This window comes from Capricornis sumatraensis, chromosome 2 (assembly GCF_032405125.1).
Source record: "Capricornis sumatraensis isolate serow.1 chromosome 2, serow.2, whole genome shotgun sequence".
Taxonomy (NCBI): Eukaryota; Metazoa; Chordata; class Mammalia; order Artiodactyla; family Bovidae; genus Capricornis; species Capricornis sumatraensis.
Window position 1 is genome coordinate 75205786 of NC_091070.1, and position 21206 is coordinate 75226991.

General features: G+C 36.8%; 1 protein-coding gene across 1 annotated transcript; it reads right to left on the bottom strand.

The window, feature by feature from the left end:
- Nucleotides 1–8925: 8925 nt before the first annotated feature.
- LOC138072750 (olfactory receptor 4K15) lies at nucleotides 8926–11378 on the bottom strand. The gene is made up of 2 exons (XM_068963892.1): nucleotides 10472–11378; nucleotides 8926–8963 (listed from the first exon to the last, which is right to left on the bottom strand). The coding sequence occupies exons 1-2, from the start codon at nucleotides 11376–11378 to the stop codon at nucleotides 8926–8928; spliced, it is 945 nt and encodes a 314-aa protein (XP_068819993.1).
- Nucleotides 11379–21206: the final 9828 nt, after the last annotated feature.

Below are 21206 nucleotides of genomic sequence, written 5' to 3' on the forward strand. Positions count from 1 at the left end.
TGACTTTGCAGAGGACTTCTGTTCAGTCACTTGAATAGGAGAGAAATAGAAATCAGTTAATGAACTAATTATGGTTTAATTTTCCAGTTCAGTTAGAGAGTCTAGTTTCTACTCAAATGTACTTGTGAGACTTCACACATGTCTAAATACAGAGAGTGCTCTAGTAATCAAAAGGAGAACAGAGTCAGGATGGGATATTCAGCCAAAAGTTTTCTAGATGAAGAGGGTGGTGGTTGGGAGGTTGGTGGAGAGAATTTCAACCAATTGATTCATTAATTGCTTAAGTTTAGTAAATTAAGTAAGCTAATTTGCAAATTAGAGTTACAAGTGAATGTTACAAATAAATATCTGAAAAGTTGTTTATATATCACAGAAATCCACTATTATTATCTACAGAGACCAAATGTCATTTTTTCTTCACTAAATAAAATAAGAACTCTTAAAAAGAGAAAAATGTGTGAACTGCTACCAGAAGGAAATATATTTTCACAAAATTAATGTACAAAAGACATTAGACACAAAAGAGTAAATGCTCTATTACTCTATTTAAATGAAGTTTAAAGACAGACAAGCAAGTCTATAGTATTTGAAGCTAGGATAGCAGTTTTCCTTGATGGGATTAAAGGGACAGGAGGAAACATTGGAGGGGCTTTTGGATTGCTAGTAATGGTCTGATTTTGATTCAATTGAGTGGCTTCTTAGGATGTCCAGAAAAAAGGGGACTTTCTTTTTCTTTCCCTTGTGGATTCTAAAAACCTCCTGCTGTAACAGTTAAAATTATTTCCTCATTGCTAGCAAGATAGTTTGGGGCATTGGCTTCTTCAGAAACTATCTTTCACAATTCAGCATTAGTGGAAGATGATTGCATATTTTATGTCATAAATCATTGAGATTTGCATAATAAATGAATATTTTCATCTTTTCCATTTTTTCTCTTATGATATGGGTCTATGGACATAAGAGGAAGAAAGTTTAGCTTTCTCATCTTTGCTCCAAAGGGTGGGGGGGGGAACTGTGAAGGATAAAAATATAGATTATATCTATTTCCTTTTCTGTTACAGAGTAGCTCATTGACCTCAGAAAAGCTCTTAAATCAATACCTCCATTTTAAGAATGTAGGATGAAGATTTTGGGCAAACAAAGCTCTAAGTTGTTTTTTTTTTTTAATTGGAGGCTAATTATTTTACAATATTGTATTGGTTTGCAATATAAATCCATTCTTATTTTTAGTAAACTTGTTTTATAATAATTTAACTGTCCATTTTCCCCAGAACACTGAGCTAGGTAGGATGGTGATAAAGCAGTTAGATTTAAAACTTTCCCTCCTGAAAATTCTTTACTAATATTATAATCCTTACTCCTTTTAAAGAAGGTAATGGACCTTCTTTTTCTATCAGTCTCCAGTACATTCTTTATTAAATGAAATAAGAATAGCTTTATCACTTAATAAAAAGACACTATTTTTATACCCAATAAAATACTATACGATAATGGAAATGTAAATCTATTGGGAAAATATTCTAGGTTAAGATCACAACTTGCAGCTGTATGACATTGAGCAAGTCATTTACCTGTTCAGGGCTCATTATTCTCAGAAATAAAACATTGAGAATAATGTTATCCTGAAAGAGACACTGAAAATGTTTGCTAAAAGAAAAAAGTTATAAATACTAAATTTTTAATAAAGTGTACACATATGTGAGCATTCTTAATAATGTGTTATTTCATATCAGAGTATTTTCTTTCTGACAATAATACCTGTTCAAGGATGGTATTATCTAACTTTTCAAAGAACCAGTTTACTCTACTGGATGGGCTCACATAAATTCTTTTTTTTTTTTTTTAGTACTTTAGAGTGAATTCAGGCAGTCATAGGAGTTTTTGCTAGGTGGCTTGCAGATTCCTCCTTTTCCTAAATCTAATGAAATAAAGCCTCTCTCCAATACTTTTTATTGCTGAAATATTATGCCTGATAGGTAAGATAAAGTAGGCATGAATAGAATTTACAGATGCCAATAAACTCTACCAGCTCAAAGATAGAGTTAGAAAGACTATCAGAAACTTTCTTGACTGTCTACTTTTCCCATGCTCTTCTCCTTTCCTGGTCCCTCACTGTTGCATGGTCCTCAGAAAGACACAAATAAAATGCTGCCTCTTATCTAGGATAAAACGAAGAGTGTGCACACATCTTTATCTATGGTCATTAAGTCTTGGAAAGGATTTAGTTGTCAGGCACAAGTTACCAAGAAAAACTGGTATGGCCCTCAGATGATGAGCCATAAAACAGCTTTACTTCTAAAGAAGGTAGGAGGCACAGTGCCTGTACCTGGGATGGACTTGTCTCCAAGGATATGGGACAGGGCTGGATGCTGTATCCTGATGGAAGCCCTTTGTAGCTGGGGGAGCACTTGGAGCTCTCAGGAATCTGAGAGTGGTGAAAGAGGTAGTAAAAAGAAGGAAAGAAGTGACAAAAATAAATTTTCAAATGTTGTGCAGGATTTAGCCTAGTTGCTACATTGCTTTTCTTCATGATAGCAATAAATATGTTGGCAATTACAGAAATTTGTAGAGACTTCTAGAAATCAAAATCAATAAAACTTCACTAAAGGTCACATAAAGAAGACTGAATCCTGACCTACATTCCAGCTGCATATCCTTGGGAAATGTGACCTTCCAACTTAGCCTCCAGAGATATGAATGGAATTAATCAAATAGTTAAAACATTGATATCCAGGAGGAATTCAAAACATTCCAGATATAATTTTTTCATGTAAGCCTTCTTTTTCTGATCAGAAAAAATCTTAGTCAGAAATATTAATCAAATGCACTCCAAATTTTTTTTGAAAGCACAATCAATTGTAGTTATTGCCATGAAATTTAGATTCTGTACAGTTCCTGAATTTTCTGGAAATTTAATCATTTTCTCAAAATAATGCTTAGAAAAATTTTAGACTTCTTCCTTCTTTTCCTACTCTCCTTAATTTTAAAGTACATATTAATTTTTCCCTCCTCAGAGAAATGTATGATCTTCATATAATTGAATCAGACATTTTATCCTATAACAGTATAATAGGTTTAACCATATTAGTGGAGCTTCTCCGATGACTCAAGCGGTAAAGAACCTGCTGGCCAATGTAGGAGATATGGGTTTGATCCCTATATTAGGAAGAGCCCCTGAAAAGGAAGTGGCAACCCACTCCAGTATTCTTGCCAGGAAAATCCCACGGACAGAGGAGCCTGAAGGGCTACAGTCCATAGGGTTGCAAAGACTTGGACATGACTGAGCATACACGAATAAAAACATTCGTGATAATATTCTCAAACACAGGCATCATATAGGAAAGCAAAAGTGAAAGTTAAAGTCACTCCAGTACACTTTTCTTTCCACAATTAAGTACATAGCAAGTGATTCTTCCTTTCATTAGTTATTTATATCTAATAACTATATCTGCTAAGTCACTTCAGTCGTTTCCGACTCTGTGCGACCCCATAGACGGCAGTCCACCAGGCTCCCCGTCCCTGGGATTCTCCAGGCAAGAATACTGGAGTGGGTTGCCATTTCCTTCTCCAATGCATGAAAGTGAAAAGTGAAAGTGAAGTTGCTCAGTCGTGTCCGACTCTTAGCAACCCCATGGACTGCAGCCCACCAGGCTCCGCCGTCCATTGATTTTTCCAGGCAAGAATGCTGGAGTGGGGTGCCATAGCTATAAATATATTTTATATCTACTAATATTTTCTTGACTTGAATAAGCAAACCATTCTAAATTATAGGCTTTAAAATAGCCTGAAAGGCACATCAAGAAAAGACATCCAAAGGTAGCATATGATAAAGACAGAGCCTTAGCCTAGGATAAAATCTTTTCTACTTCTTTCCCACTATCTTACCAAACTTTAGGCAAATCACACAACCTTTCAGGTACTCAGTTTCTCTTTGAAAAAAGGAGGCAGATGAGCACTATTCTTATTCAACCATAATAGCCTATGATTCTCTGGCATTTGAAAATATCCCCAGAGAGCAAATTGCTTAAATGTAAAAAAAGATGTAACTGGTTACACTGATGGAAACATTATGTATGGTTAAAAAAAAAAGGAAAGGTAAAATCATGATGGTTTCATCAAAGAAATTTAGGCATCAATTACTCTGCAGGGTCAGGTATTCAGACATTTGTTAATAGATAAAATGAGCACAGAACCTAAGAAAAGAAGGCAGAGAAAAATTGCCTTCTCTGCTCTTCTGACTGAATCAAGAGTCTAGGGCAGCACAACTCCCTCCTTGTGCTATGTATGCCTTGTAGTATCTACATTTAGCAAGTGAAACAAAATTTTGCAGAAGCCTTTACATAAAGGTCAAAATAGAGACTACAAGTCTTCTAAGACTTCACTCTAACCATTTACACTCTGAAACATTATTGCCCTCACCATACAGATAAAAGGAAAGCCTTTGCAATGGTTAGAAACTGATTGGGGATTTAACATTAGGAGATTGTAGTAATGAATGACAAGAGATATGTATGCTGAACGTAATAGATACTCAGAGAGAAGGTTTGGGGAGAGGGACAAGGGCAGGGATGGATGCTGAAGAGAGAATAAAGCCCACGGTTTTATAGTGTTACACAAGGAAGTGTTATCACACATTATCTATTGTACAGATAGTCTTATCTCTAAAAAATTTCCTGAAACTTCCCAATTTCATATAATATCCATCTTGCCAATAGAATTGTCAGTTGCTTTTCAAAACAAAAGAAGTAACTAGAATATCCTGTCCACATTGACTTTACTATTAATACAAGTGTTACAGATCAGGTCAATATAATATTTTGCATTTTTTTTTTTAGTAATTTAGATAGGCACATATTAGTATAGATAAATAAACTTCTCCCATTTGTTAGCTTAGAAAATAAGACTAGATAATCTCCAAGGCTATTTTCATTCCCAAAATTAGAAGTGTAGAGGCAGTTATGTAATGGGAACATGTGAATTTCAGAAAAATCACTCAAATTTCTTAGAATTGCCTTAAAAAGTCCAGCAGCATTTTAGTTAATGAATTATGTATTTTCTCACTGCCAATAAATCTCAGGCATAAAAATATTTTCAGACTGCAAAGCCATCATAAAATAAATTTTCCCTCCTGGTTTTATGTGAAGTTTGATACTTAGGGAATTAATCTTACATTAATATCTTTCTCTAGAAAGTATCAATAGAACTCTGAGAACATAGGTATGCATAATTCTTCTTGTCCGTAATGTATCTTATAAAACTTACTTTCCTGTAAGATTAAAAACAAAATTAAATAAAGAACAGCAATTCCTGTCTTCATTCCAGGTAAATTTTGATAGGCAGTAAATACAGACTTAACTGAAGTCGCTCAGTCGTGTCTGATTCTCTGTGACCTCATGGACTGTAGCCCACCAGGCTACTAGTGTCTAAATATCCTTTGAATAGAAAGCATAAAAGGAGCAAAGAAGGCATAGATAATGGTTATAACATACTTCCCTCAATTCAAATTTTAAGCTTATTCCTATCAGGGCTATCCCTAAAGCCAGTGCAGTAGGAGAGTCTGTGTTATATGCAGAGAGAAAAGACTAGAAATTTGCTTTTTCTAAATGGAGTTTCCAGTTTGAGACAACAGTGACTTTCTTTTTCTGAATTCTAGTTGTCAATTTTGCATCTAGAAAACAGCTTTCTATTTCTTTCTCTATTCCAAGGAAATCTGTTCAAAATGTACTTATGATACTTACACGTTCTAATAACTCTCCCAGTCCTTGTTTCTCTGACTCTTCTAAATTTCCAATAACCTGTGAATTTTCATGTCAAATGCATTTTCAATAGACTCTTGACATGATTTTAAATTGGTCTTTGTACTGAAATGTGCTAAGCCTCTCAGGTTCTGTGCCAAGGTAGTGCAAGCTCTGCTCCTCTTTCTTTCAACCATAAAATTTCAGTATCCTAAGATAAGACATTTTATATTACCAGGATGCCAGGAAACTGATCTCATTGGAGAAGTGAAATGTCACCTTTTATAAAACTGTGAAGTCGTCCTGCAGTGGAAATAATTATATTTTACATAATAATTTTAACAGAAGCTGAAAGAAAAAAAAACTTCAACTAAGTGGTACATATGAAAGCAAAGTATTGTTTGATTATCACTGAGACTCCTAGTGAGTAATCTTTTTGATCCCCAAATTTCTATCATTAGAGACATCATACAATTTTATAAATGATCACCAACTTTTGGGAAGGTTTTCTCCACTCACAAGGAGCTCACTACTTTGCAAGCCAGTTTAGTTTGTTGTTAGAATGTTCAACTGGTTCTACCACCTGTAGTTGAAGAAATCTCCGCCTTCAACATATTTGTTCTTCAAATATTTGAAGATGCTTTCGTTTTTTCTCCATGACAAATCTTCTATCTCCTGGACAAATACACCTGTAGTCTATTAGACCATAGTTTAGCTATTTTACATGTGTTACATCCCTGACTGTCCTCAGAGATTCTGCTGTAATTTATAACCGGTCATTTTTAAAGAACGGAAGATGGGATTCTGTACCATTCAGCAAACTCAGTTTTCTGTATACTCTAGTAAAATTTTACATGTATGAGGATACATGCACAATGCCGTTTGTTAAAATATTTTCAAATAAGAGGATAATCTAAGTATTTATAAATGGGGAAATGAAAAAAATTATAATATTTTAACACAATGGCATACTACCAACAGTTAAAATTGAATTTTATATATGAACATTAAGGAAGTTTAAAAATGAAGTGATCATTTTTAAATGATCACATTTTCATCACAATTTAAGTGATCACATTTTCACAGGTTTAAATTATTATGGACAATAAATGTTCCAAAACATCCAGGGAAATGATAAATGCCAAATTCGAAGTAGTATTTGAATGGAAGATAAGAGGAATAGGAAGTAAGCTGAAATTTGTTTCAACTGGATCAGTGATATTACATATACTTTTAAAGATCTGAGGCATCTATGGTACAATACCAACATTTGATATCTATGGGTGGAAAGGTAAATGTGTTTAAAATTTTTTCCCTATTCTTTTCTTTATGTTTTTATTGTTTTACATTAAAAAGGGCCTCATACTCTTCTGTATGTTACAAGTCTGGTGGATAAATTCCTTTATGTATTTTTCAAAACTCATAGAAATGTAAACAAGTGTTTAATTTTAGTAGCAAACATAAACAAATAAGCAAACAAGCAAAACATCAACCAGGTTGTAAAGGCATCTCTCCTAGAATTCAGAATCTGAAAAACAGCTCTAACTGTATTAGAAATGTATGACTTAATTGCACTGAAGGAGGAAGGGAGAAAAGGAACCACCCTACATAACTGGAGCATTCCGATTTTAACCTGAAAGTTTAAAGATAAAAATAATTATACATTAGCATTGTACTATAGTTGGTAAAGTTGTTTCTCGGGGAGTATATATTAATAATTCTACAACTGACTTGCATGTATGCTGAGGCTGAACAAATACATAAATATGGAGTGGAGTGCCATTCAGCAAGATGATCAGGGTTAAGGTCCTCAGCTTGACTGGAAGCTTTTCTCTCTCAGGTATTTTGAATAGATTGTCTCACTATTTCCTGGTCTGCAAAGTTTCTGCAGAGGAATCTGCAGATAGACTTATAAGAATTCCTTCTTATGTCTTCAGTATCTTTTCTCTTGCCATTCTCAAAACTCCCTCTGTCTTTAACTTTTGACAATTTGATTATAATATGTGTTAGTGAAGATCGCTTGATGCTCAGCTTATTTGGGTTCTTTAGGTATTATGGAAATGGATGTTCGTTTTCCTCCTCATATCTGGGAAATTTTCTGTCATTATTTCTTTCAATAAATTTCCCTCTCCTTTCTTATATTACAAAGCTATAGTAATCAAAACAATATGGTCCTGGGACATGTGGTTCATCAAAGGCTTCTAGGAATATCAGGCTCAGTTCTTATAGTGTTAACCTGATCATTAATTAACTTCTTATAGGTTTTGTTCTTCTATGTCTTACTTTGATATGTTTTTGCAGTCTGCAATATTAACATGAGTTTGAGCAAGCTCTGGCAGTTGGTGACGGACAGGGAAACCTGGAATGCCTCAGTCCATAGGGTCGCAAGGAATCAGACATGACTGAGAGACTGAACTTACTAACATTATTTAGCTCCTCATGTTAACTATGCCATCTATTCTAGTTAATGCAGTGACTCCCCTTTTGTGGGCTGCTTGTCTACTAACATGAAAATAGCAATGCGGTCAAGCAGTTGGCAAAGATGTTGCTCAGTGGAAATCATAATGTATTTCTCATTAGTGTTGTTCTTCTGGCAATCAGAATCTTCAGTATAGCAAAGCCTGGAATTGCAGTGGCAAGAAGCAAAAAATTCATAAATAAGTCACTAAGAATGATGGAAAGAGGAACACTTTTATTTCTACTCTATACTTTTCAAAACTGTATATTAAAAGTTGATAACACAGTGTTACAATTAACTGTTAGTTCAATGCATATAGGTTTCCTGGTGGCTCATTGGTAGAAAAAAAAACTACCTGCCAATGCAGGAGATATGGATTTGACCCCTGGGTTAGTAAGATCCCCTGGAGAAGGAAATGGCAACCCATTCAAGTATTCTTGCCTGGGAAATCCCATGGACAGAGGAGCCTCATGGGTTACAGTCCATGGAGTTGCTAAGAGTCAGACGTGACAGCACTCAGCACTCAATGCATATATCATATCTTAGAGTTCATTGTTTCAAAGTAGGTATAATCATAATGCTAGACTCTTTTCTGAGCATTTAATTGTATGTTCAATTGTTCTTTGAGCCTGGACTTGTTCAGGAAAATTGATCTCATGGTCCTGTGTCCATTGCCACAATATTTTTCAGAGTAAAATGTATTACACAGGTAATCTTTGTAGAATCCTAAATTCATAGATCAGAGCCTTTCTGAGGCCTCAGATAGTGATCTTGGAAGAAGAACTACAAGCAGAGAGAGAAAATTCATAACTAGAGTAAAATTTCATTCCTGTAAAGGCAAGTCACTACCACCTGTGGAGGAGGAGGTCTGACGTAATTTACTTGCCACTGATTGGCAAGTTCTCAATATCAATCTCTTCTACTTACAGGTAAATTTTTAAGAGTAGTTGTAGTCAAAAAGCCTTAGTGAAAGGGAATCCAATGCTTCAGGGTGTATGTTGGTTGCTTAGTTGTGTCCAACTCTTTGCAAACCCACAGAATGTAGCCTGCAAGGGTCCCCTGTCCATGGAATATTCCAGGCAAGATCACTGGAGTGGGTAGACATTCCTGTCTCCAGGAGATCTTCCCAACCCAGGGATAGAACCCGGGTATCCTGCATTCCAGGGAGACTCTTTACGATCTGATCCATAGCCTAAATTCCAGCTGATTTATGTCTCCATTATGTAAGTACTGAGGGGATTCAGAACCAAAGTGGGCTAACAGATTATCCTTTTCCAGACCTTAACTGCCTTCTCTATGGAGAATGGTGTATAATGGACATTGATGTAAGAACAGTGAATGATAGAAATTGTGATTTTTTTTTAAATGGTGGGAAATCCTAGTCACATAGTCACTTGTTAACTCATGGTTAGGAACTCAATTCAGAATAAGTCCCAAGAGGGTCCTACAATCTGCTTTTCAAATGGTGGGTGGTGCGGAGTTGCAGAGTACAGAATTTTCCTCCAGAAGCCTTAGAGTTATCATTGCTGCTCATCTATCTGACCCTGCTAGTGAATCCCATAATGACCTTGTGTCTTGTGAATACTTCCATTTAATTGGAATTCATTGCCCAAATGACCCAAATGGCAAGGAAGTTTACAAGGAAAAATGGAGCTGGTAGAGGAACCCCTTGAAAACTAACAATCCAATGATAAGTCACCAAACAAATGACTCAGAACAGTATTCATAATATTCTCCTGTGATAGCAGCAGAGTGAACATAAAACAGCAAAACAAAAAGTACACGTCACTATTCTTCCAATTTTGAAAGTTGTTTAAAACAGTGCATTGCCTTATTTATACACAGTAAAAATAATTCTGTTCGTTGTGGTATAAACAATACTTTTTCCACCCAAAGAAGGCCCGATGTATTTACACTTTATAAAGTTAAAGACGTTGTACCATTGACATCACAGTCAGTAGCTCTTTATCTTAAAACAAATTTAAATTTTTTAAATTAAGGAGGAAAGGAAGTCAAAAAGGCAAGTAAACATAATAGAAGGAAGAAAAGATGAAAATTGCTAAGGTTTGTTGTATTTTTCATTATTACCATTAACATTTATTTCAACTTAATCAATGCTTCCCACTGGTTAAAATGACTGGTTTTAACACGACAGTGATTCCATTTGTAAATATGTGAAGACACAACTACAGTGTTAACAGTCCTGTGAATTTACTTTGTTTCCAGAAATACAATATTTCTTATGACTGCAGAACCTGGCCAGACTTCAGATAGCGACTCTTCAGTTTTGACATAGCTGCCTTCATTTCTTTATTCCTTAGAGTATAGATAACAGGGTTTAAAATGGGAGTAAAGATGGTGTAGAACACTGCAAGGACTTTGTCAGCGGAATAACTGCTGAAGGGCCACACATAGATGAAGATGCATGGTCCAAAGAAGAGTGTGACCACAGTGATATGAGCAGTCAACGTGGAGTGGGCCTTGGCCATGCTGGCAGAGGAGTGGCTCCTAACTGTGATGAGTATCACAGTGTAGGAGAGAACCAACAGGAGGAAGGAACTCAAAGAAAGAAAGCCACTGTCTGCAACTATTAGTAGGCCGACAACATAAGTGTCGATGCAGGCCAACTTAGTCACCAGAGGGAGGTCACAGAAAAAGCTATCCACTTGATTAGGCCCACAAAAAGGCAAGTTAACAGTAAATGCCAGCTGGCTAGTAGTATGGATGAAACCCACACACCAGGAGATGAGTACAAGAATAATACATACACGGCGGCTCATGATTGTCATATAGTGAAGAGGTTTGCATATAGCCACATAACGATCATAAGCCATGGATACGAGAATCACCATCTCACTGCCAGTGAAAAGATGAACAAAAAAAATCTGGGCCAGACAAGCATCAAAAGAAATAGTCTTGCATTCAACCAAAAAGTCTGCAATCATTTTGGGGGTAGCAAAGGAGGCAACACATATATCTATAAAAGAGAGGTTTGCGAGCAGAAAGTACATAGGGGTATGAAGGCGGGAATCTGAGGTCACAGTGAGGATGATGAGAAAATTGCCCAGCAGTATTGCTAGGTAGAGTAGTGAAAATATGAGAAACAAGAAAGGTTGGAGCTCCTGGGAATTAGAGAGTCCCAGCAACACAAATTCGGTCACCTGAGAATGATTTGTCTCATTCATTGACTTTGGAAAGGACTTCTCTTTAGTCACCTGAATGTGAGAGAAACAGATATCAATCAGTGAACTGAGCATGGGTTTCATTTCCCAGTTCTGCCTCATATCCTAGGATTCCAGTTTCTATTTATATTTGTATCTAAGTTTTCACATATCATCAAAGATCATATAGAGAGCATAACAACACTATTCAAGAAGGATGGAAGGGAGAGATGTTCAACCAACTGGCATATCCAATTACATAAACTTAATAAATGTAATAAACTAATTTAAAAATGAAATTGAGTATCTGAAAATTTTTTGACATCACAGAAATCCAGTCTAAGAATCTACAGAGACTAAATCAATTTTCTGCAGTAAAGGGCATAAATTCTTTTTACACTGCTAACACAAAGGAAGATAATTTCACAGACTTAATGTTGCCCAAGACAGTTAGATACAAAGAGGTATATATTGTGCTAACCTTTTAAAATAAAGTTCAAAAATAGGTGAAACTAAACTCTAGGGTTGAAAAAGCTTTAATAATGATTATCCTTAAAGGGAAATTGGGGACAGAACGGATAAGAAGGGCCTTCTGAATTGCTGGTGATGTTCTGTTTCTTGATGTGGTTGATAGTTACATAGGAGTATTCACTTTGTGAAAATATATCAGGATATCTACTTCTGCTCCATGTGCTTATGAGTGTATGTGATATATGTTCAAAAAATTAAACAGGAGAAGAAAAGATGGCATTTCATTATGTGAGAGAGCTCATAGGAAGTCATTGCCTTGAATAATTAAATCTTATTCCTTTCCCTATTGAGTTACAAATTATCTCAACTAAAACACAAAACCACAGCAAAACTTAAAGATCCAGAGTTTACTGTAAGTCTTCCTAGAGCTGTGATTCATCTCTTCATGCAGTTCTATTGTATGAAAGAATATACTGTTAGTTCCTCCCAGGTATTCCCCAAAGATGTTAAGCTTCTTTAAACTCAGACATTGGTGTTCATAATGTAGACATATTATTGAATTATGATTGATATTTTATTTGATTTGGCAGGGCTTAAAATTATATTGCATAAGAGTATTCAGTAAGAAATTTGTATCATAGGAAAATTGTTTTTCCTTTTCTACTCAGTTATTTTATATTCTATTTTATCAGAACTTTCTCCCTTTTATGCTACTTTAACTTTAAAAAAACTTGGAAAAGTTGTGTGACTAAATGTAATGAAGCATATGATTTTAAAGAACCTTTCTCTGGATCTAAATTAGGTCTTGGGAAAGAGTATCTTTTACTGATTTCTACTCATCTGCAATTTTTTAACTTAATGTCTTCTTAGATTATAATTTAAAATTCCCTAGCATCCTTTGAGTTTAACTGGAAGGTTTAGACATAAAGACAGGGTATATAATGAATAATTTCAACCCCCAAGAACCAAGTTCAGGGACTCACGTGTATATTTCAAATCTCTAATTCTCTAGAAAGTCTACCAAAAAATTAATTCACATTTTATCCCAGGTTATATCAAAACATATGATACCAGGCTGTTCAAAAACCTAACTAGGAGAGGTTGAAGTCAGAACAGGTGGACAGTAAAATTACACATGGAAACAACTTTATATTAAGGAGCCACCACATTCTCTTCAGTGCCATTCTCCCCTCCTCATCATTTCTCGGGAGTTTCGTATTAGCAAGTCAACTCCAGGAACCCATCATGATGTATCCTCCCTGGAAAACACCCTGACTCTTACACCCCTGACATGAATCCTGCACTGAATCCCTAGATACAGGGCAGAGCTTAATATCTAACAAAACCAGCAAATAAGGGTTCGTATCTGCCCTATCAGAAAAAGCAAAGTCTTAAGCACAGGGAGCTTCCAAGGGAGATATTTTGGTGCTAGAACAGAAGGGGGCAGCAGGAGTCTTTGTGAGTAGAGAAGACATTCTGACATCTTTAGAATGAAATCTATTTTGTGAGACAATCATCCTAAGAGTCACCCTCCCATTGAGTCTTTTGCATATGTGTATTCTTCACTGTCATTGGCTTCTTGGGGTTCCCAGGAAAAGAAAGGATATTGTTTTCCAGAGAGAATACTGGTAAAACTGATTCAATCAACATCTGAGCTTAGCACACAAGATCAAAGTGGTGAGCAAAAGAAACTAAATTAATTACTTTAAGTATAAATCCTTTACTTCTAATAAAGTTCATTCTTTTTTAGTTCATTTATTCTCTAAGTACATAACTGTCCATTTTCCCCAAGGCTCTGTGCCATGAGCTGATGATAGATCACTTAGGTTTATAACTTGCCTCCCTGAAGCTCATTTATTACCATTTATAATCCCTTTTTTCATGTAGAGAAGTTGATGAATCCTCATTTCCGTTCATTCCCTACAATATTCCTTTTTAGACGGATTGGACTGTCTTTTTACATCAAATAAAACTACTGTACTAGTGGAAATATAAAGCTGTTAGAATAAAAACAAGTTGTCATTGGGCAGCTGTATGATACTGAATGTTTACTCTTTCAGGGTTCATTATCCTCAAATATCAGATATTGAAAATGATGCTGCTCTCAAGGAGACACTGAAAATGTTTCTTAACCAATTACATCAGTGACACATCTTTAATCAATTGTAATGATTAAATATATGCAAATGTTCTGAATAATGTATTGTTTCAGACCAGAATAACTAATTATTACTATTTTCAGATTATTTTACTGCTCAAAGATGGTGTTATCTGTCTCATTTAAGAATGAGTTCCAATTAGTAGATGTGTTCATGTAAACACCAATTTTTCATTTCTTATAATAATTAAAGATAAATCAACACATACATAAGATTTACTAGGAGACCCACAGTCCCCTTCTATATGAAATTCTATCAAATAATTATGTCTCCACTACTTCTATCTCAGAACTTAATACTGGTAGATGAAGTGAAATAATTGAGTATCGTTTACAGAGGCCACCAAACTCTACCAGTCAAAGATACATCTTTTAGAAGCTTTCCAACTTTTCTGCTGCTTTTACCTTCTCCATGTAAATCCAGATCAGAGATTTAACCAACTCTGTGGAGACAAAGCTTGTGTGTCATCTTCAAAAGGATATTGACAAAATGCTTTCATTTGCCTAAGATGAAGTGAAAAGTGTGGAGAAAGCTTATAATCTATAGCCATTAATTCATGGATCAAATTTAGTTGTCATTTCTACATCTTCTAAGAAAACAGACCTGGCCTTGAAGAAATGAGTTATAAAGAAGTTTACTTTAAAATAAGTAGGAAATAGACTCAAGATGTCTGTAGCCAGGATGAGCTGTTTAAGGGGACACCGACCTGGATGCTGTGTCCTAATGTAGATCTTAAGTAACTGGGGGAGTACTTGGAGCAGTCAGAAATCTAAAAGACAAAGCAATAGATAAAAAGGAATAAATGCAAAAAAAATGCTCTTTTACAATTTTGCAAAGAATTTAACATAAATGACTTTCAAAGAACTCCAGAAATTAAAACCAATTAAATGTCAATGAGCATACATGAAGAGAATTAGTTTTTAGTCTCCACTGAAGCTTTAAGTATAGAATTGTTTACCCACATATTCTAGGAGAATGCTTTCTTTCAACTTAACCTCATCTGAGAGGTCCAGAGAACCGACAAAATTTTTGAAGGATTCAAACACTGTTCTCAAGGGGAAAGTCTTAGTGAACTTAATCTACAATTTCATATAAACTTTGTTTTTAATTAGCAAGAATATTTTTAGGAAGCATCACCAATGATAGTGATTATTATATGATTTGGGGTCTGTAAAAATATTGAAATATCAAGAGCATAGTGTCATTTATCAGAACCGTGTTTAGGGAACATTTAGGCTTTTTCTTCCTCTTATCTTATTTTCCCTTGATTCAAAGTGTAGGTAACTTCCCCCCTGCTTCTCAGAGATATATAATCATCAAACACTTGAATGAAACATTTTGTGCAATAATGAATTTACCATGTAGTAAATTTATCATAGTAGTAGTAAGATTCTAAAATATAGTAATCATATATGACATATCTTCTCTTTTCACACGTAAGGCATATATTCAGCAGGATATTTTGATTTTCATAATTTATTTATATTGGTATTTCTTTGTCATGAACCAACAAAAGCCATTCTAAATTATAAGCTTTAAAATAACCTGAAACCCAAATCAGCAGATGATGTCCAAAGATATCATGGACTATACAAGAAGTAGCCTGAGTCACTGAAATGTATGTTCTTATTCTACCTCTCACTAAATAACTGCAATTTTAGGCAATTTACCGATATGAAGGTGCACCATTTCTTTTCAAAAGAGGATAAGAACTCTCCCTCCTAATCTTTATGATTCTATAATTCTCTGCCTTTTGAAAGCATAATCACCAAAATGTGTTAGTTCCATTGTAAAAATTATTACAAAATGTTGTATTAAAATAAAAGCATATTCAATCAAAAAAGTAAATACATCCTGGTTTTAGCAAAGAAATACAGCTGTCTAATACTTTTGAGATATAGATATTTGGATAACAATAATAAGCAAAATGGACATAGAATAATCCAAGATTGAAAGAGCAGAGTATGATTGCTTCTCTTTGTTTTCTGTTCTAACTGAATTAGAAGGCTGAGGAAAAACAGCTCTCTTCTAGTGCCTAGCCTCTAGAATAGCCTCTATTTTGTACCTACTAGGAAAAAACAACATTCCTCAGGATCCCTTGGATGGGGGCAAATGCACTGAGCCCATGTCTCTATGGACTTCAGTCTTCACCATTTACACGTTGAAGTATCACTGTCCTCAACACATAGATATAAGGAAAACCATCACGAGTGTGAGAAGCTAATTAGTGATTTGACGTCACTAGATTGTAGTGACCAGGAGACACAGAGACTTGTAATAACAGAAATTACCTTCATTGAGGCTGATTGCATGAGAGCTTGTTTGCTCACAGGATTACAGTACATCACCTTGAGGATTCACAAATGGACAAAGCAGGAGGACTCATGGAAATGCTTTGTCCTATTGGAGAAAATGTAACAAGGTGGAAAGAAGAGCAATGAGCAGTTTTGTTAGCTAGTCCTTTCTGCTTCAGGAGAGTTTTAGAACAGGGCCATTGGGGGTGTTAAAAATTGATGAGGAGCCATTTTGTGCCTCTGTGTACTAAACAACAGTGCATCATCTTGGTATGTTGATAGCTCTAGAATAGCCATGTGCTTGGTTTCAAGGTAAGGCAGGGGAAGATCTTTTATAATAGAAACACTGTATCATGCTGAATAGATTTTAGTAAATAAACTTCAAGTAATTTCCAGAAATTTAAACTTTTTAGTTCAAGTTTTTAGGGAAACCAAAGCTAAGTGAAGCTATGTTCTCTTCCCAGATTCATGTTGATGTATGGCAAAACCAAAACAGTATTGTAAAGTAAAATAAAAAAAGAAAAAGATATATATATATATATATATATATATATAAGGTTAAAGAAAAGAATTCCTTATTATAACATAGAATTTTGAAATTAGTGTGGACACTAAAGTCAACTAGTCCAACACCTTAAATTTATACATTGGTTGAAAGAGCTCTCGAAGAATTATTGTTTGATTCAGTTGATATTGACCAATACCACTTTCTAACCCTTTGCCTAATGTCCTTTCTTCTCTACCATGATGCCTCTTCCACAGTTTGGAACATTTTGATTTCATGATTAGAGCTAAACTGATTCTTCATCTCTTCCCAAACACATGCATCTAAAGCACTCTTAAATGTTTTGTTGACAAGTACTTCCTAGTACCCTTGATATCTATCCTTTCTACTATCCTTTTCCTGTAGATAATCTCCAAAAGTCTGTCATTTGGAATCATTTTCTCCTTAGGGTCTCCTGCTGGATGATTAATACATTTAAGTAACTTTACACCTTTATAAGAAAGAGCCTAAGTATACACCTCTAAAGTTCCAAAATGTATCACAAGACGCCTCTGAACCACAAATTTATCATCTCCAAAATGTCCAACTCTTTGTGACCCCATAGACTATACAGTCCATGGAATTCTCCAGGCCAGGATACTGGAGTGGGTAGCCTTTCCCTTCTCCAGGGGATCTTCCCAACCCCAAGGATCAAATCCAGGTCTCCATTATTGCAGGCAGATTCTTTATCAGCTGAGCCATCAGGGAAGCCCAAGAAAACTGGAGAGGGAAGCCTATCCCTTCTCCAGCAGACCTTCCCCACCCAGGAATCAAACCAGGGTCTGCTGCATTGCAGGTGGATTCTTTACCATCTGAGCTAAAAGGGAAGCCCTCCAAATTAACACATTTTCCCTAAATATACCTTTACTATAATACCAATACTGCTAATGTTATCCTTAACATTCTAGGAAACATTCAGGCTCAAATCATCAATATGGGTGATATCTACTTCTCTAATATTCCTATATTTAATTCCTAAATATCATTTATTTTGATGGATGGGATCACCCTGTTTATATAGGTTTTTTTTAATGCCTAATGTTCTCTAAACATGAATCATGAACCTTTCCCCTGGTTGTTACATGTAATTTGCAAACTTCATTTTTAGTATATGCATCTTCCTCCAATTTGTAGATTTAATAAAATGATTATTCCTACATTGTAGAAAATTTAGTTTTTTTCTTAACTGAATGTGTTCTTTAAAATAAACTTAGAAGAAATGGGGACATTTTCCATCTCCCTTTGGATGTCTTTGTCAGAAGCTTTCTCTGTCCCTTTTCTTACTTTAATAAAACTCTGCTACACAAAAGCTCTTGAGTGATCAAGCCTGGTCCCTGGGCCTGATGTTAAATCTTCTTCAGAGATCACGAATCTGACATCGTTCACAGTAAGCTAGCACCTAGAGAGTTTGTCCGGGATCTTCAGGACAAAGTAGGAACACTCAGAGCTCTAGTCTCTCTGCTTTCCCAGTCTGCACGTTTTCTGCTTTACTTTATTAACTCTTTGGTGTGCTAGTGTGAATGAATGACACGCCCTGCGTTAAAAGTGATGAGCCCTGCTCTGTGGTTTCACGGTGCCTTGTAATGACTGAAGGCAGTCCCCAAAGGGGGACCTTGCCAGGGATTTATGCCGACCTGTCAGTGCCAAGAGACACCCAATGTCCCCGCAAGGAGAGCAGCCAGAAATGGGCGAAGCATGTGGACCGAACTTTCCTTTCTCAGTCAACTTTTCCTGGTCCCTTTGACAATTTTGTAATTGCTTGGGGAATTAGAACTACTAACCTAATCTGTCAGATCATAGACTTTCAAGGGACTTGTGATCCATGCTGTTACTATGTACTTTTACTTAGATCCCAAATATGGAAGCGCCTAGATTTGCTAGGAGCTGAAAGTTACTAGAAGCATGTATGGAGCAAGGTGGAAGTCTAGCCCTAGGAACACCTCTCAGGCTAGAGGTTACTCTCTTGACTGCCTGCCTCAGGGGCCAGCGGCCTGAAAGTGAGTCTTATCATAGCTGTGCTGCCTATCTATATGGATAAGAAGCACTGCTGGTGACTACGATGTTTTTGAGAACACAGATCGGAAATTGCCAGAATCTGTTCATATTGGAAATACAGTGGGCTTCTTCCTTTGGTAGCGCTCGCTCTCAGTGGACCAGAGGAGGCTCTCAGGTGGCTTTTGCCTCAACTCCTTAGACAGTCTTTTGTGGAATCTGTGGGAATGAACTGAAGGATTGGCCCTAATAGCTTGAGGATAAAAATCACTTTTTCCTCACTGGCCGACCCTCCACCACCTCTTTTGCTATCATATATACTGGCGTGGTGACACTCAGAAGGGACATTTTGGTTGTTGTTCATCCCTTTATGACTCACCATTTCTACTGGGGTTAGGACTGTACTTAGGAATGTGCACAGGCACAGGTAAGACGGATGCTTCCCCTAGTAGTCCTAGCTTGGGAAACATTCCAAAAAGCTACTCTGCTCCACCACGGGTGGCATCAGAGAAAAGGGCAAATCTAATGAAGGTCTTGGTCGTATGGAACTAAATCAATCTGGGATACCATCAGGTCTACCCCTTGTGCATCTCCTCCCCGCTGAGGTGGTAGAACCAGGTAAGAACCGGTATGAGTAAGATGCCTGCATCGGTACGGGACAAACCAAGTCTGACCAGGGAAGGGAAGCTTTGGTGGAAAGTCTGTCTACACTCCCATCTAGAGCAGGGAGGGACGTCTCTGGTGGAAAGAAGTCATGGCTGTGGATGCCGCTTTTTTCTCTCTTACAGATGGGAGCTAGCAATTCCAGAACCACTCCTTTAAATTGTGTTTTAAAAAACAAGCTGGGACAAGTCTGATCCCCCAAGTTTAAAAAGACATATCTGATCTTCTGTGATATTGAATTGCCACTGTATCCTTTGGAAGACGGGGAACGCTGACCTGCTGAAGGATCTCAATTATTACTGTTTTACAACTAGACTGGTCCTGTAGAAAATAAGGGAAATTGGTAGAAGTGACATATGTGTTGCTCTTTATCTCTCTGAGAGACATGGCAGACTTATGTCCTAAGGGTGCAGATTTGCATGTGAAACCTTCAGCTCCCTCTTGTTCTCTTACTTTACACCTTTATCTGGGGCTCCCAACTGAACAGGTTGAGAATCAGGGCAACCTTCTAGGAAGGGTTGTCTCAGTCTCGGTAGAATTTCAAACAGTCCCAATTGCGGTCAAGACTATTTAGAGGATCCAAAAAGTACATAGAAGACTTTACAGGACTAACTTTACTTATGACCTTACTTGGAGAGATGTAATGTATGTCTTGGGACAGACACTGACTCCTGACTCGAAAACTTGAGTTTGGGGGGAAGTTACTACTTTTGGAGATGAATGGATTGGACATGAGACAAGGGGAAAGAGGGAACACAAAATAGCCCTCCTTCCAACTGGGAGCCAAGTAGTTCCAATAACAGAGCTGCTTTGCCGGATGTATTCTTGAAGGACTTAAGCAAGCGCACACTAAGACATTAGAGTATGCTAGGTTGGCTGACATAGAGCAGGAAGAGAAGGAAACTCCTGGTAAATTCCTAGATAGATCATGGGAGGCTCTCCACAAGTTTACTGATGTTGATCTTGAAAGTGCAGAAGGAGGAACGATCTTATTTCTCACTCAGGCAGCTCCAGATATCTGCCCTAAGTTACAAAAACAGGCGTTTGGACAAAATCAGTCTTTAGAAAAACCGTTGCAGCTGGCTCAGACAATATACTATGGTAGAGAATATGAGGAGGAAAATAAGAGGCAAAAAAGAACCAGGCAAAAGACTGAAGCTCCAACAATGGCTGTTAGATCTGCTCTGAAACAGCCTGAGAAAAAATGCCCAGAGGGACCCAGGTGAAAAGGGATGGACTTGTTATTACTGTGGAAAATAGGGGCATCTCAAGCTGGATTGCCCTCAGGCATCTAAGCCGCCCCGTGCTCCATGTCCTGTCTGCAAAGGACCATATTGGAGAAGAGACTGCCCTCTGAGGCGCAGGCCTCAGGGGTTGGACTCTCACGACAATAGGGACCGAAGGTGCCTGGGGGTCCACAAACAAGCTCCCATCCTAGTAACACCTGAGGAACCCTGGGTATTAATAACTGTGGAGGGCCAATAAGCTGATTTTCTTTTGGACACTGGGGCAACTTTCTGCTCACTAAAGCCCCTGGTCTGCTTTCTTCCCAATCCACTACCATAATGGGGCTGTCTGGATGAGCCAAATATTTTTCAGTCATTGATTTGAAGGATGCATTCTAGAGTTAAATCTATATTAGATCATCCTCTACCTATGACTTTAAGACAATTGAGAGGATTCTTGGGCATTACAGGCTATGGCCACATGTGGATTTCAGGTTATGGAG